Source organism: Dermatophagoides pteronyssinus, unplaced genomic scaffold (genome assembly GCF_027571235.1).
Source record: "Dermatophagoides pteronyssinus isolate colony J.1.1.1.1 unplaced genomic scaffold, Derpt_VIB-CSIC_2022.12 sq0004, whole genome shotgun sequence".
Lineage (NCBI taxonomy): Eukaryota > Metazoa > Arthropoda > Arachnida > Sarcoptiformes > Pyroglyphidae > Dermatophagoides > Dermatophagoides pteronyssinus.
The window spans coordinates 29,455-44,935 of NW_027461528.1; the positions used below are offsets into that span (position 1 = coordinate 29,455).

At 37.6% G+C, this 15,481-nt stretch overlaps 6 protein-coding genes across 6 annotated transcripts; 4 read left to right on the forward strand and 2 right to left on the reverse strand.

Moving 5' to 3' along the window:
- The first annotated feature begins 228 nt into the window (after nucleotides 1-228).
- On the forward strand, nucleotides 229-4,649 carry LOC113796848 (protein Skeletor, isoforms B/C-like). The gene is made up of 4 exons (XM_027347136.2): nucleotides 229-849; nucleotides 1,069-1,291; nucleotides 1,360-4,261; nucleotides 4,322-4,649. The coding sequence occupies exons 1-4, from the start codon at nucleotides 786-788 to the stop codon at nucleotides 4,568-4,570; spliced, it is 3,438 nt and encodes a 1,145-aa protein (XP_027202937.2). The 5' UTR covers nucleotides 229-785; the 3' UTR covers nucleotides 4,571-4,649.
- Nucleotides 4,571-5,977, reverse strand: LOC113796861 (uncharacterized). The gene is made up of 4 exons (XM_027347150.2): nucleotides 5,707-5,977; nucleotides 5,512-5,581; nucleotides 5,205-5,458; nucleotides 4,571-5,136 (listed from the first exon to the last, which is right to left on the reverse strand). The coding sequence occupies exons 3-4, from the start codon at nucleotides 5,368-5,370 to the stop codon at nucleotides 4,718-4,720; spliced, it is 585 nt and encodes a 194-aa protein (XP_027202951.1). The 5' UTR covers nucleotides 5,371-5,458; nucleotides 5,512-5,581; nucleotides 5,707-5,977; the 3' UTR covers nucleotides 4,571-4,717.
- Nucleotides 5,707-7,293, reverse strand: LOC113796820 (uncharacterized). Its single transcript, XM_027347106.2, has 2 exons — nucleotides 6,872-7,293; nucleotides 5,707-6,813 (listed from the first exon to the last, which is right to left on the reverse strand). Exons 1-2 carry the CDS (start codon nucleotides 7,164-7,166, stop codon nucleotides 6,596-6,598), a joined length of 513 nt encoding a protein of 170 aa, XP_027202907.2. The 5' UTR covers nucleotides 7,167-7,293; the 3' UTR covers nucleotides 5,707-6,595.
- A 300-nt stretch (nucleotides 7,294-7,593) lies between these two features.
- Nucleotides 7,594-9,957, forward strand: hd (humpty dumpty). Its single transcript, XM_027347138.2, has one exon. It carries the CDS (start codon nucleotides 7,803-7,805, stop codon nucleotides 9,891-9,893), a length of 2,091 nt encoding a protein of 696 aa, XP_027202939.2. The 5' UTR covers nucleotides 7,594-7,802; the 3' UTR covers nucleotides 9,894-9,957.
- Nucleotides 9,958-12,386: 2,429 nt separating this feature from the next.
- LOC113796862 (uncharacterized) lies at nucleotides 12,387-13,079 on the forward strand. Its single transcript, XM_027347151.2, has 2 exons — nucleotides 12,387-12,850; nucleotides 12,913-13,079. Exons 1-2 carry the CDS (start codon nucleotides 12,474-12,476, stop codon nucleotides 12,917-12,919), a joined length of 384 nt encoding a protein of 127 aa, XP_027202952.2. The 5' UTR covers nucleotides 12,387-12,473; the 3' UTR covers nucleotides 12,920-13,079.
- A 399-nt stretch (nucleotides 13,080-13,478) lies between these two features.
- Nucleotides 13,479-15,411, forward strand: LOC113796853 (acetylcholinesterase-like). The gene has a single exon (XM_027347140.2). The coding sequence runs from the start codon at nucleotides 13,569-13,571 to the stop codon at nucleotides 15,303-15,305; it is 1,737 nt and encodes a 578-aa protein (XP_027202941.1). The 5' UTR covers nucleotides 13,479-13,568; the 3' UTR covers nucleotides 15,306-15,411.
- The last annotated feature ends 70 nt before the right edge of the window (nucleotides 15,412-15,481 follow it).

Consider the following 15,481-nt stretch of genomic DNA (forward strand, 5'->3'; position numbering starts at 1 on the left):
AATTCCAATCACCACCATCATCATCAATCGATTTGCACCACTCATGTTTTGTTTTCAATCATTTAAGTAAGACATCAACAAAAAGAGAAAATTTCAAAACTCATCATCATCATCATCATCTTCTTACGTCCAGCGAACGAAAGAGAGAAGCTGGTTTCAATCAATCAACGTTTTGGATTTGGATTTCGAGAAAGAGAGAAACCTGAGGAATGAAGAAGCATTCCTTCGTTCATTCATTGATGATGATCCGTTTAGTCGAGTTTTGTCTTTGCTCGTCAACTGTTTGTGTCTTCATATTTTCCATCAAAAAACTTTCAACTGAAACAAATCTATTATGAGCATTGTGGGATTAGTGTGCAAACCAAGCAGATTTCCTGGACTTATCATCATCATCATTAGCAATTGAATAAAGCGCTACTGATTGAAGTTTTCCTTTGACAACAAAAATAAGGTGATATTCCTCAGTGAGGAAGTGAAATCTACAAGTGAATGGTGGTGTTGATGTGTGTGTGATAGCATCGTTAAAACTATAATGATGTGGATCATCAGTTTTTGCCAAACCAAATTGTCACTTATCTATGTTTGTGTGGGATGAAAATAGCATCGATTATCAATCATCCAAGCATGTGATGACATGATCAAATTGAATTGAATCAATCCACTATTTATCATTGCTATTGTTTAGGTGGAACAATCATGAAACCATCATCATCATCATTTTGATAAAAATCAACATTGTTAACGTTATCGCTATTGAATGCCATTGTTGTGTGTTGTCGTCAATCATGATGAATAGACTAAAATATTGTTTATTGTCAATATTATTTATCCATTTGCTTTGGCTAAATGGTAAATGCATTTATATCATGAGTTTTGGCAATTTTCCAATGATATTAATGAAACAATAGCCATAATGATCATCATTTATCATAATAATTGTTATTGTTTCATTTATATTAACAAAACCAAATTATGTTAAATAGATCATTATGTTTAGTAAAAACATTCCATCCTAATGATTAGCAATTATCATTATTATTATTCATTTTTTTTATATCGCCCATTTAGTTGTTTACTGTGAGCCATTGGTAACTGATAACTATTATGGCACGCCGTTGGGACCATTATCGCCTGGTCCAGCGACCGGTCATGTGTATGCTGCGGATGAAAATACAATTTTCATCAAAGGCTTCAGTTTCGATGGTGCCCGAAATCCGTATAGTTATTTTCAGGCTGGATCGACTCTTCGACCGGACGGTACTGGTTTCACTATTGCCGATGATAAAGCTACGTATGATGTTTTGAGACTGGATCGTTTGATCCGAAATTTCTAATAAAATCTTATTTCATCAAAATTAGTTACAATCAGTTGGGAAAATATGAGAATAAAGATCTAATCCTTAAACTGCCTGATGGTCGTACAATTCGAGAATTGCGTTGGTTTTCGGTATGGAGTCGTAATAATCACCTATCGATGGGTCATGTCAACATACCGGTTGATGTTGATCTACCACATCCCTTACAATTGGCTGGCCTCACCACCTTGGCACACGGTGTTCGTTCAAATCCGATAACCATTGTGGATGCTCAAACCATATTGATACCCAATTTTTGGTATGATGGACTTGGTCCGGCTGCTTATTGGTGGGCCACGCGTGGTCCACGTCAATCCCCGCAAGGTCTGCGATTAAAAAATGAAAAAGGATCTGTACGACCATTACCAGCTTACCATGGCGAAACCATCATGTTAATGCTGCCCGATACTAAAACTATCTACGATTTTGATTGGCTTGGCATTTGGTGCGAAGAATTTCAGGCAGATTTTGGCCATATTCACATTCCACAACATGTACGTGTGCCACCATCACCTGCTATGTTGGGTTTGAAGCCTGAGGCAAAATTGAATTGTGAAGTTTTTGATGATCTTCGTGGTTTTGAAATGCGTTGGATTCTCGATGGTGATGATATTGTTATACAATTAGTCGGTCGTATGTTACCCAATGAATACATGTCGATAGGTTGGGCACGTGATGATACGCATTCATTGATGATCGGTGCCGATGCTTTGGTCGCCTGGATCGACGCCGCCGGTAAAGGACATGCTAAAGATTATTATATCAGTGCAAAAGAACCATGCATCGGCCAACATGGCGTTTGTCCAGACCTCAATCATCCAGGTGCTACCGATAGCATTACATTGTTACATGCAGCCGTTGTGAATGGATTTCGTATGATTACTGTCAAACGACCACAGCTAGGGGTGGACGAACGATTCGATCAGCATATCTATTCGGATGGTCAACAAGCTATCATCTGGGCATATGGACCATTGAATTCGCGCAATGAACTTGCCTACCATACACGTCATCAATATGGCAACCGATTTATTGATTTTGCTCGTCAACCACAATGGAATTGTCCAAGTCCAGATCAACAATTGATGCAGCAAAGAAAATGGCAACAATTAGTTGCTTCGGCATCGGCCAATTCCAATCAAACGACAGCAAGCAATCAACGTGATACAAGAATGGTATCATCCAATGCAACCATCGAACCTCTCACAACCACAACAACAACCACAGCAGCACCATTGGTCCAATCACAATCATCCGTTGAACCTTGGACCATACCACGAATTCAATGTCCAAAAGATGGCATTCTTTTTGCTCAGATGGGTCCGGTCGGTGGACCAAAACGAGGTTATCAGGCTAGAACCGGACATAAAGGCTGGGGTCTGGCCTGGTACATCAACGGGTTGATGATACCGGAATTGGTGCTCAAACGTGGAACTACATACACCTTCTGGGTGGAAGGTGGTAATGATCATGATAATAATGCCAAAAGACATCCACTTTACCTTACTACCAGTGCCGAAGGAGGATTCGAATATAAAACACCCGATGAACGGAGAATGGAACAAGTGTTGGCTGGTGTTGGTGTTACTGACAACGGCACCCTGTATCCGATTGCTGAAGGACGAAATTGCAAATGGCATATCACTTCCAAAACAAACATCAACGATATCGATCAAAGTTATCCAACGTTTGACGATTTTCGTAAAACTTTGGCCCTTGATTGTGATCAAACCGGCCAGGCTGCTCGACTTCAATTTACACCCGATCATAATACACCGGATCTTATTTATTATCAATGCTATCTTCATCGATTTATGGGCTGGAAAATACATATCGTCGACGAATGTCCCAATCAACAGACCAAATCAATGCCATCCACATCTAGTTCATCATCATCTTCGTCTCCAATTCAGATTGCGGCCGCTCCATCCACTAATCATCATCATTTGATCATGCCCAAGTCAAGTGCTACAATGATCATTAAACCGGTGAAAAAACGATTACAAAATCTTATGTTCCAAGCAACAGAACCGATCGCAACTTCAGCAAATATGAAACGACTTCCCAGTTCTTCGCCTATCGTCAAACTTGGTCCAAAATTCAATGTTCTTTATTCGGCTCCAGCCATCTCTCCATTCGAAATCAAACGTACCAACAGTATGAATATTCCCTCATCATCCTCATCATCGGGAACATTTATGTTGCAAAATTTTGACAATTTATTCGATCCTTTTATGGATAACAATTTTAATCATGGTTATGATTCGACCAGCCATCATCATCGAATCGTATCGTTTGGCAATCCAGTTCTGCCATCTGGTGTTGCCAATCCATACAATTCACCATTCCGAAGTTTCCATCAACCATCCACCAATCCAAATGCCAATTCGAATCTGAATTTTGTGATGAAAAAGTTTGGCGTACGATTTCCCAATCAAACTAGTCGTACGGCAATCATCACTTCACAACCGAAGCTATCACCGCAATCATCACCAATATCGGCCAAACCGATCAAATCATCATCACAGTCATCGAAATCCGGTGGATTTATGCCGTTGACCACTGCCGGGCAGAATAAATACAATCAGCGTTTAGCATGGCCATCATTGGCGATGAAATCGAAAGCAAGAAATAAGTTCAATGACAATGTTCATTCTTCTTCCACATCATCATCATCGGATGTTGGTTTCGGCATCGAAGATATTCTTCGCATTCGTCCTGTCGATTCGATGGCTGCAAACAGCCGTACCACCACCAGCACTACCACCACAACAATAGCACCGACCACGACCACATCAACAACGACAATGATAGCGCCAATGATGACGACAATGACACCATTAAATCATCGTCCCACTAAACTATACGATAATTTTGTCGATCCAAAACTATTATCCGCGCTTGAGGTATATCCATGGTTGTTTGTTTGATGATAGTATTTATTAATGAATGTTTTTTGTTGACAGTATTCGAATGGCTTGTTATCCGATCACAATGAAACGGATGATTTGGATTCTGATTCGAAACCATTACAGCTACAATCCTCGTCATCGTCGCTGGTTCCCAGACTCCATTTCAATAATGCCACTATCGACCATATTATCCTGATGGATGTAATGCGAATGATTGCACGAGATTCTCAACAACAACAACCCAAACCCAAACCCCAACCAACATTACAATCATTAGCCAATGTTGACATGTTACGAATATGATACTTATTTAAACATTTTAATTATAATTGAATGGCATATATATTTGGAAAATATTAATAAATTATTATCATTATTTTTACTATTGTTCATATCAGTCAAACAATCGCTTTTGTTTCCATATTTACAGGCTCAAACAATTGGTGTTTTCTATGGTCGATTCGGGTATCGAGTTGAATGATCATAATCATTGTTTAGATTTTTTCTTTTTTCGTTGAGCATTTTTGACGATAAGATTGACTCATCCGCTTGTGATTGGAGATTAACGACACGACGATATTTGCGTCGTACTTGGATCCATTTGTAAAATGAAACATGAGCACAAATACAGAGAGAAATGCTAGTGAGAATGATCAATATGATCATTACCAATGGCATTATCACCAACATTCGACAGGTAAAGGATCCACGTTCATATGCTGTACAATGCGAACGGACTTTCGGTTCGACCAGACCACTTAGATGTTTTACTTGTTTAACATTATCTTCTTCGCATTCTTCGCTCACTTTGTTTTGAAGCCAATCATTTATGGCCCAAAATCCACAACATGCTACAAAATCATCCAATTCTTGAATGGAGAAAAACGAAAACAAAGCAACAATATTATGGAATTGACCATAATGAAAAAAATCATACCTGGAATCGTTTCCTCCGCAATATTCACCACACATTTGATGGTTGTATGATATTCTTCCAATACGGTGGCAAATTTTCCATCCTTTTGTTTAGCTTCGGTCCTCACTATCATCGACCACGATGATACTATGGCAAACAGGACGATATAGATTGAAAGATTGGACATTTTGGTTACAACAAATGCTTTGACCTTTTCTCGATAATTGCATTCACACGAAATATTGTCATCAACCAGCAAAATATACGATTTGTCGCTTCAATTTGATTATTGGCTATGAAATCAACAGTTCTTTATTAGTATACTCACTCAATGTATATGTGGTGATGTTGTTTGATTATTGATTAGCGATTGCTTCACTATGTTTGCTGATTATTTTCTTATCACCATATCATTGCCAATGTAAAAGAATCAAATAATCAAATGATCAATACAGAAAAAAGACAGTTTTGATAAAAGTGATGCCAAATTCGAGATTAGATCTCATTTACTGATTTTACTTACTTGAAAAGATGAATAGGCAGCATTCCCTATGTGAAATTCGAGAGCAACATTTCTTGTTTGTTCATGGCAATGATTATCATCAATATTCAATTACCAGTAAACGAAAGTGAATGTTTGTTTGTTTAAGATTTGATTGACGCGATTCGGTCCCAATCAAAATTATTATCGCAGGTTTCAATTTCGCCAATCCTATCAATAAATTGAATGATTTAACGAGTTAGCGGTTCAATGGTTGAATGGTGGATGGATATTCACATGACCAAAATGGTCATCATAAACAAATGCAGTATGGTGAATGATGAATAAGGAATGAAATATCACTAAATCACTATAGTGTATGGGTGTATATTGATTGAAATATCTATCTTAATTTATAATGTTTATCATTATCACTATGGCTATTATCATCACATCACCACCACTATATTTGAAATTGCCATGACAAACTTTGCAGCAGCAATGATCTCTTGTTTCAATCAGTGGTTCAACAGGTATGAATAGGATTATCATATTTCATAGCGAAAATCATATATGCCGACAAACGAAACAATCTATGTGCATGTTTGACATTTTCGAATGTTCGATTATCGAATATGATGGAGGAATTGTTACTGCTGCTCAATTTGATGCTGATCAAACATCACCATCATTTGAATCACTGCCAACATATACCGTTCTGAAAGATGAAGGCAAACAAATCATATTTAAATATATCTAGGTAGTAAGCAAGTGTCAAATTTCCATTCCCATCTTTTCAAAACAAACAAATCAAATCGATACAATCAAGTCGTGATCGAAACAAAAAACAAAACAAACACTGATGTTTGGAAAATTGTATAATTTATTTGATTGATTTGCCAAAATAACAATTATAAGATCAATGATAAGATCAATGATTTGACATGAACATTGATAACACTTCACATTTAAACGTATCAGTATCGACATTTTTACAGGTTTCACTCATATAACCATCTATCGGTTGAAATAGTCGTAGAATCTGTGGCTGTGGTTCGGTTTTCAATCGTGGACAACGTATCGATGAACGCTCGACCAACATATGCATCAATGTTTCATAACGACAACATACTATTGACAGATCGGAATCTAGATTTTTTTAAAAAGAAAACTCAATATTCCTGACCACAACAAACAAACTACTTACTATGATGCGAATCTTCAATCAGATTGGCCACACATTTGATTGATTCGTAAAATTCATCAAACAGCATTGCCCAGCGACCATCTTTTTGTTTGGTTTTTGTCTTGATTGGCGACGATACACCATCATGATTATTATCAATGAAAAGCCAATCGCCAATTCGATCATCAATATTGTAGAAATGCTGATACAATATGCTTCCAACCACAACGATCATAACGATTGGTATGACACCGCATATCCAGAATTTACGATTCCTATGCAATGATTGTAAACTAATTATGGCCATCATCATCATCCAATTACTCAATTACTAAATTGAATGGAATGAAAACCTTTTTGTTTATATGGTTTCGTTTAGAGTTTATTTGTTCATCGGACCATGTGCCTTCTTCATATTGATTGATTTGCCAAAATATTATCAATCAATGAACGTATATCGTATACACTATACGCCCTTTTCTTTCCAATACTTTCGGCTAATTCAAAAAAGTAATAATATTCCGATTCGTATGACATGATAAACAGATAGTTTTTCTGTTTATTTATTTAGTTTATCCATCAATATCGATAACAAATCAAATCTTATCAAAATCAATGCTTTTCAAAATCAAAGCTTTTCGGCGCCATTTTTTCATCATTTTTTCGATTCGAATGTTCAGATGCAGTAGTAGTAGTAGTAGCAGTGATACAACGTAGCGGCAAAAGCCGATAAATCAATGGGGCGAGGCAACAAGTTGAACATTGTCAACGGTTTTTGCTCACTGTGTTGAGCAGCCTGTGAACAACAACAGAATATACAGTGGACAAGTTTTCTCTCCTTTTTCAATTCTCATCATGGAATGATGGAAAAGAATGCAGGGATTCTGGAGGAGCATTGAATAAATTTACTGTTACTAGTTGATCTCATTTTTGTATTCTGTTTTGGACGATAATGGAATCACCATTGAAGACAACGCCGACGAAAAAACGTCGTCGATCAGACCAATCATTATCACCGCGATCATCACCAAAATTCATGAAACCATCGGAATTGTTTCGACGACGATTACAGCAAGGAAACATCAAAAAACAACATCATTCACCAAGCAAAGCTACAGCTGCTCTACGTCGATGTAAATTGCCAATTGAAACTGTGGAGAAAATATATTCACCATTAAAATGTTTGCAATTGAAATCACAACAACAATCCGGTGCTCTTCACCAACAACAATCCATTCAAACATCGAAATCACCGAAAGCCAAAGCACTTTCGTTTTCACCATTGATGAAAAAATTGCAACGTTCACCCGGACGTTCACAGATCTCATTCCCGGTTGTTAAACGTTGCTTGCATCAGTCATTCGCTATGCGTACTGCTAAGAATACATTCACCCGAGTATTGGATTTCAATGAAGATGCTCAAACATCGTTCCCATCATCGGGCACCTTTCTCCATCATCAACAACAGAAACAGACTGCTGCATCGGATTTTTACCCACTCAATTCGCCACAAATCGATTGGAGTCTTAAAACACGTATCAAAATAGTTGTCAACCGTTCGATACCATTTCATGGTTCATTCAATTCTGTCGACGAAGCAAACGGTCTGAATCAATTCGTGCGAGGTTGTTTGCACCAACAACAACAATCAATCGACAATGACAACATTGACACAACCAAATCTTGTCAACCAGAATCGAATTTTTGTTGCGAACTTCAACGCCATTGTCTTGTATGGCAGCATCCGCATTTATCCTGGATGCATCTATTTCCCCGACAACCAGAATTGAAACCTGGCACACAAGTATCGTCAATGAAACCGCCGATATTTCAGATATCACCAACCGGATCAATAGCCGATTCATTGCATTCTGATTTTTGTCTGGCATTACATTCTTTGTTTAAATTACTTAAAACCAAATATTGTCCTTATTTTTATGTTTGTGCCAATAATTTTACCGTCCTATTTCGTGCATCAGGTGTAGCCAATTCGAACGAAGCTCATGCATTGATCACACCGACAACGATTGGTTTTCGACGGTTACTCGAAACGGAAGCAATTTCATTCGAAATGCCATTCCATCACCTTAATTCATCATCTCCTTCTTCAGGCAATCAGGATGATCATTCCAAGACATCCACTTCATCTTCGGGTATCGAAACTGATTTGGAAGACATTCATGATGATGATGATGATGATGAAAAAGACGAAGAATCATCCAATCTTTGGTTAGAAAGTCTAGGTCTAAGTCAACAGGATTTTCCCAGCCTCGAAACATCTTCGTTACGACGACGTCGATTGATGACGACAAACGTAGGAGCCACCCCTCAAGCCACCAATGCTCATCATAACAGAAAACGAATCGAAGATCAAAGTGCCCAGGGCAAAGTTCGAAGTCTGATTCGTGTGAATGGAATAGGACAGCTGCAGGCATTGTTGGGCTTGTTTATAAATCAACGAAAAATTTGTATCTCCACTTCGGGTGCATTGGCCGGAATTCCACCCACAATATTGGCGCCTGTTGCATTTCATGGAGCCTGTTTGCGTCCAATTAGTGTTCGCCATAAAACGACTGGCATGATGACAGCCACCAATAGCAATCCGACTATAACCACATTGGATTTCAATGGACCTTTACTGCCGCATGCCATCTATGGATTGACACAGCTATTAACACGATTATTTTCACAACAAGAAAATTCTATCACCAAAATCACCGTCATCCGCAGTACATTACGAACATTTGATCCGAGTGCATCGTTTGCATTGGAATCCGGTTTGAGAATGATGCTTAAAGAGCAAAATTCTATTGACCAAGACCAATGCAATCCAACGTTTTCGGTGGAAAATCTCAACGATTCCGGTATGGATCGGGAATTTTTAATGGCCATTTGTGCAGCTGATCGTCAATTTGGACAACCAGTTGGTGATTTGGAATTGTTGGCCCAGGGCATTCGCTACAATCGATTGTTGTCGGCGGCGGCGGCACAACAATCTATGAGAACAAAACCCTTGCTTTCAACTGCAAATCAAATGAAATAGAATGTATATTTTTTCAATATATGGCAATTTTAATAAATTTAATAAAATTATTCAACTTATTTAACCATTTTCAATGTTGATTGATGAAATGTGGGAAATGTTTTCGGAATGTGTTTTATTGCTACTATTGGCGTTGACATGTCCAATTCTCACCAGCCAACCACATCATATCATGCTAGTGCAATGATGGCATTTCCATATAAACCGATCTATGGTCTGCCTCATCATTTCAATTGTAGTGATGATGTTCGAGACAAATTCAATCAATGCCAATTAGATGCCCAACAAGCATGGAGTGTGACAATCGATGATTATGTAAGAGCATGTTTGGAAGATGTAAACAATGATCACTAATCACACTCATTATTTCTATTATTTTTACGAATCGATAAAATTTTGCTGCTTTGTATGGTTACAATTATCATGTGAAATTGTTGAGGCATCTAAATGCCATCAGCAATACGCTGCATTACTTGAACGACAAACGGTGTTGTCGTTTGGTTCAGCGTGCGATCCACCAAGTTTTGGTCGTTCAAGCTTTCTATGTAGGCTGACACCGCAAACAATAGTTACATTATTAACGGTGGCAACTATTTTGACCGTAATTTTAACCGTAAGTTGTGCGATATATGCATTTTACAGCCTTAAAGTCAGTCATTTCGAAGAATCGGATCAAAAAAAGATAACCCCTGCCACTTTGAAGACAAAGGAGAAGCCGCTGAAGCTTAGTGGCCAATCAAAGTAAGAACTTGATTACAATCGATTTTGACGCTTTTAATCAAATTTTTTAGAAAAAGATTTAGAAAAAGGAGAATCAAATTTAAACCATCACTTGCCACTATTGAAGAAGTGCCAGAACCCCCAGATTACACAACTTGTTCCCATATAATGCAAAATCCTCAACCTTTACGACGATTTTCACCATCCACATCACCAGTTACAGCAGTAGTAGGAGGAGACAACAACATCAAATTTATCGGGATGGACAACATCGACATTGGAAAATATTGCAACACTGAATAACAATTGTGACGAAACAAGATTTAGTTTGTTTCGTTTTAGAATTATCGAACTATTTTTAAGATATTTTTCATATATAAATGGTTGTTTTCATTGTATTTTATTTAGCTGAATGTAACAACCTTTAATAAACCAACATTAATTCGAAACTTTGTGTTCGTTTTTCTACAAACAATGATTATATTTGAATATTGAACAACAAACATTTCTTTCGAATAACAATTACTATAACTAATAATTCAATTAATGTTTTCTTATTTAAAATGCGCTCAAACCTTAATGCAGTTATTGAATCGGCAATCATGTTTGACTACTTGATTCTAATGGTTATGATGATTGATGGCATAGATTGTGGCCGTTACCCGTATAAACCATTATACGGTTTACCGTCAGAATGTTTGCTGGAGCAACACAATCGTTTCGATCGTTGTGAAGTAGACGCAATCAAGTATTATAGTTTAGAGTTGGATCATTTTGTAAGTAAAATTGATGATGAACGGCATTCACTAACCAATGTTGATTTATATCCAAGTATACCCAAACTGACCCATTCTGTTGTTTTGTATGGGATACATTGCATTGTGAATTGGATGTAGCCACTGTATGTAACAAAACATTTGCAAATCAATTAAAACAATCAACATTGGATCGATTCCAATCATTCTGTGCTAAGGTGGTCGGCTATGATGATATTACAAATTTCTTTTCCCGTTGTAAAACATATAATGTTCGTACATTTTTTCAAGGTGGCCATTGGTATACCTCCAGGTACTTGAACTTGAGCTTATTAGGATTTGCACTTGCTTCTTGTGTAGTAGGAATTTTTAAAGGCTGTCACTTTCAATTCCCAAAATACAATATGGAGAATGCCCCAAACATGGCAATTCTATGGAATAACATGTTTAACACATCATAATATAACTAAATAGAGTGAATCTTGTCCAAATAAATCTTCAATAATAATGGGGGTGCTATTTTCAATTGGCAACAAACAAACAAATCTCTCTAATCATGCATGGTCTGTTTGACCTTTTTGTGTGAATTTGCAAAACAACAAAATGCATTCACATCAAGTTTTTCTTTTCTTTTCCAAATTGGAAAGGGCCATCGCTTCGAGCAACAAACAAAACAATTGCGTAAAACTAAATTGGATCAGAACAAATCCAATCCAATGACCATTTGCATTTTCGTTTCTTTCGACCGGAATGCATTGAACGTGTGACAATTTCTCTCTCTTTTTCACCTTGACCTTGGCATTGTCCTGATTAGCATCAATGACGAGTCGATTGCCACTAATCATAATGATATGTTCTCCACAATACTGACCCTGTTTCATCAAACAAATCACGTTTGCCTTGATCATTCTGTCAGCTGCATTGAAGATAAACTGAAATCTCTTTTTAGTTAATTGTTCGGGAAATTTCTCTTCCAAAAAAGATTTAGTTTGCAGGTGGTGTATTATATAAAGTGAAAATGTAAGGCCATCACACCAACCATACCTGCATCAAACATTCATCGATTAAACATCGTAATTTATGAAAATTTGAAGAAAAAATAAAGATGTTATTGCAATTACAGTCAATATTATTGATGACCATTATTTGCCATTATCAAACAATGGCCAATATGTTCGATAAGGATGAAGAACCACATGTTGTGCATCACCATGTTGCTGTGCCCATGAAAATCATTCAACGAGTCCCCTATCAAGTTCCGCAGCCGATTCTTGTCAAACAACAGCCGGAAGTTAAAACTGTTGAAGTGCCAGTTAAAGTACCGGTTGCTATACCAGTCAAAATTCCAGTGAAAGTTCCCTATCCAGTATATGTGAAAGTACCATATCCTGTCAAAATTCCAGTATATAAAAGTTATGGTTATGAAGAATACGGTCATGGCGGTGGCGGCTACGGTCATGAAGAATATGGCCACGGTGGCGGGTAAGTGAATGAGAATCAAATGAAGCATTGTCATGTTGAATTATCATTGATTTGTTCAATAGATATTGACCATATTGTTGAATTGATTCGTTTGGAAAGATTACCTTGCAAATGTATTGGCATCCATCACCACATCCATCAGCGCATTCATCTCATCATTTGTTTCATATGAATCACACACACACACACACTATATCACATTAATAATTAATAAAAGCTTTCTATTTAATTAACCACTTGTCAATCCATTATTCAATCAATAACACCACAATCACAGTCACTTGACTTTTTCCATTATCACCAAGGTTAAATCAATTAGATTACTTAGCTATTTAGTGATTGGCAATTTGCGCATCATTGTAATCATGTTAAACTTGTGAATTGCGGGTACAACTTGATTTGTAAAGTCCAAATAGATTTTCCAATGATCCATGATGGATGGACCCAAAATCGATAACAAATTGGGATTATCATTTTTCTGAGTTTTCAAGTGGATTACCAATCATCATGTTAGCTAATCGAGCAAATCCTGTTGATTGGTTGTGTTTTTTCAGATTGCTTATCAAATAATAAGAATGCCCGGGTTACTTAACAATCCTCATCCAAATCTTGACTATAAAAATGGCCTAAATCAATGATGACACTCTCATAGCTGGCATCTTCATCGCTTACATAGAAGAATATTTTAGCTGCAACAAACAAAACAACAACAACAACAATGACCAAATTAACCATCATGATGGCCGTAATGGCCGCCATTTTGATGCCCGAATTGATCGATTGTTTGCCCAAACAACGACCCTATGTGGATGCTGGTGATGAAAATAATAATCCTGTCTGCACTAGTGAGCCATTAGTGCAATTGAAAAATGGTGGACGTGTTCGTGGTGTATGCAGAACTGGTCTCAATGATCGAGAAATACATGCCTATCTTTCCATTCGCTATGCACGTGCTGAACGTTTTGCCTATGCAGTTGCCGAACAACCATGGGATGATGTTTATGAAGCAACATATCAACGTGAAGCATGTTCCCAAGAAGATCCCACCGTAAAACATTCGGAAGATTGTCTTTACCTTAATGTTTTCCAACCGATCGACGATAGTGACCAATTGAAACCGGTCATGGTATGGATCTATGGTGGTGGCTTCAGTCTTGGATCGATCGATGGTGTTGCCAGTATTCTTTATGAAGGTTCAGTAATTGCTTCGTTGGGTGATGTGATTTTGGTCGATATGAATTATCGTCTTGGGCCATTCGGCTTCTTGTACAGTGGTACCGATCAAGCACCAGGTAATCAAGGCATTTACGATCAATTAATGGCCTTACGATGGGTTCATGATAATATCGATCGTTTTGGCGGCGATCCCAATCGGGTGACAATTTTCGGTGAATCGGCTGGTTCGTTTGCCGTCTCGATGTTGGTACTGTCACCACTGGCTAAAGGTTTATTTCAACGTGCAATCATGCAATCCGGTGCCATCAGTGAATTGAAGCAATTTTCACCGGATTATTCAGTGGAAAAAGCACGAGCATTTGGACGTAAATGTGGTTGTCATGATGATGATATTGATAAAGTTGTCGAATGCTTGAAACGATTACCACCGGCCAAACTTACCTGGGCAGGTGATGGCTTAGATATTCCGGCAATGTTTGAAGGCGTGCAAACAATCGTTATGTGGGGCGATAAAGCAGGATTGTTGCCCGAATCACCATCCGAAATGTTACGCAAAGGTGATTATAATCATGTGGATGTGATGTTCGGGTTTGTTCATGATGAAGCAGCACAAGTGGTAACACTGATGGATTTGGAATTAATCAACCCATTGAAATCCTATACTTGGGATCATCTCTCCAAAAAACTATCCGCCATTTTCAAAGCATTTTTGTTCACTGAACATGAAAAGGAAATCACCGATTTCTACATGCCACCAGAAACTCGACATGGTCATATAAAATCGAGTGTGGTTCGACGTAAAGCTATCGATATTCTATCCGATCCGGTAATGATATGTCCGAATTATTTGTTCGGACAACGATTGGCAATGCAAATGGCTAAAAATGCATCGGCAAGCAACCGTAATCGATTCTATTCGTTCCGTTTTGATCATCATTCACCATTCATGATACTTATTGGCTGTGAAAAATGGATGGGTGTCTGCCATGGTATGGATATACCGTTTACATTTGGTCTACCAATCCGAAAAGATGTTGTCAAACTAGCTTTCACCGAAAAAGATAAACACATTAGTCAGAATGTTGTGAAAGCTTGGACACATTTCGCTCATCATGGTAATCCTGGCCCAATGGGTGATGTGGAATGGCCGGAATTTCTCAGTGAAGATGGACAATCAATGAGACAGATGGCAATCGATGTGGAAAATCATGTCATTCAAAATGAATATCGGGATCGTTGTGAAAAACTATGGGCACAATATCTTCTCCCATTCAAATAAGCAATTTTTCCATTGAATAATTATCAAATCCATTTCAATATTCATTTCATTCACCCAAATCCTTAAATTCCATTTTTAATCAATAAAGTTTGCATTGAAAGTCAAATCATTTCAACTAAAACGAAAAAAATATCAAAGTTTATATAATGCATGATCTTTACTGCATCGTTCAACTT

Bases quoted from the DNA above. Each gene is read 5' to 3' on its own strand.
- LOC113796853 (XM_027347140.2), top strand. From the start codon at position 13,569: ATGACCAAATTAACCATCATGATGGCCGTAATGGCCGCCATTTTGATG.
- LOC113796861 (XM_027347150.2), bottom strand. From the start codon at position 5,370: ATGTCCAATCTTTCAATCTATATCGTCCTGTTTGCCATAGTATCATCG. The intron at 5,137-5,204 runs GTATGATTTTTT...TCTCCATTCAAG, and splicing joins TGCGGAGGAAACGATTCCAG to AATTGGATGATTTTGTAGCA.
- hd (XM_027347138.2), top strand. From the start codon at position 7,803: ATGGAATCACCATTGAAGACAACGCCGACGAAAAAACGTCGTCGATCA.
- LOC113796862 (XM_027347151.2), top strand. From the start codon at position 12,474: ATGTTATTGCAATTACAGTCAATATTATTGATGACCATTATTTGCCAT.
- LOC113796820 (XM_027347106.2), bottom strand. From the start codon at position 7,166: ATGATGATGATGGCCATAATTAGTTTACAATCATTGCATAGGAATCGT. The intron at 6,814-6,871 runs GTAAGTAGTTTG...AAAAAAATCTAG, and splicing joins GATTGAAGATTCGCATCATA to ATTCCGATCTGTCAATAGTA.
- LOC113796848 (XM_027347136.2), top strand. From the start codon at position 786: ATGATGAATAGACTAAAATATTGTTTATTGTCAATATTATTTATCCAT. The intron at 850-1,068 runs GTAAATGCATTT...TCGCCCATTTAG, and splicing joins CCATTTGCTTTGGCTAAATG to TTGTTTACTGTGAGCCATTG. The intron at 4,262-4,321 runs GTATATCCATGG...TTTTGTTGACAG, and splicing joins AACTATTATCCGCGCTTGAG to TATTCGAATGGCTTGTTATC.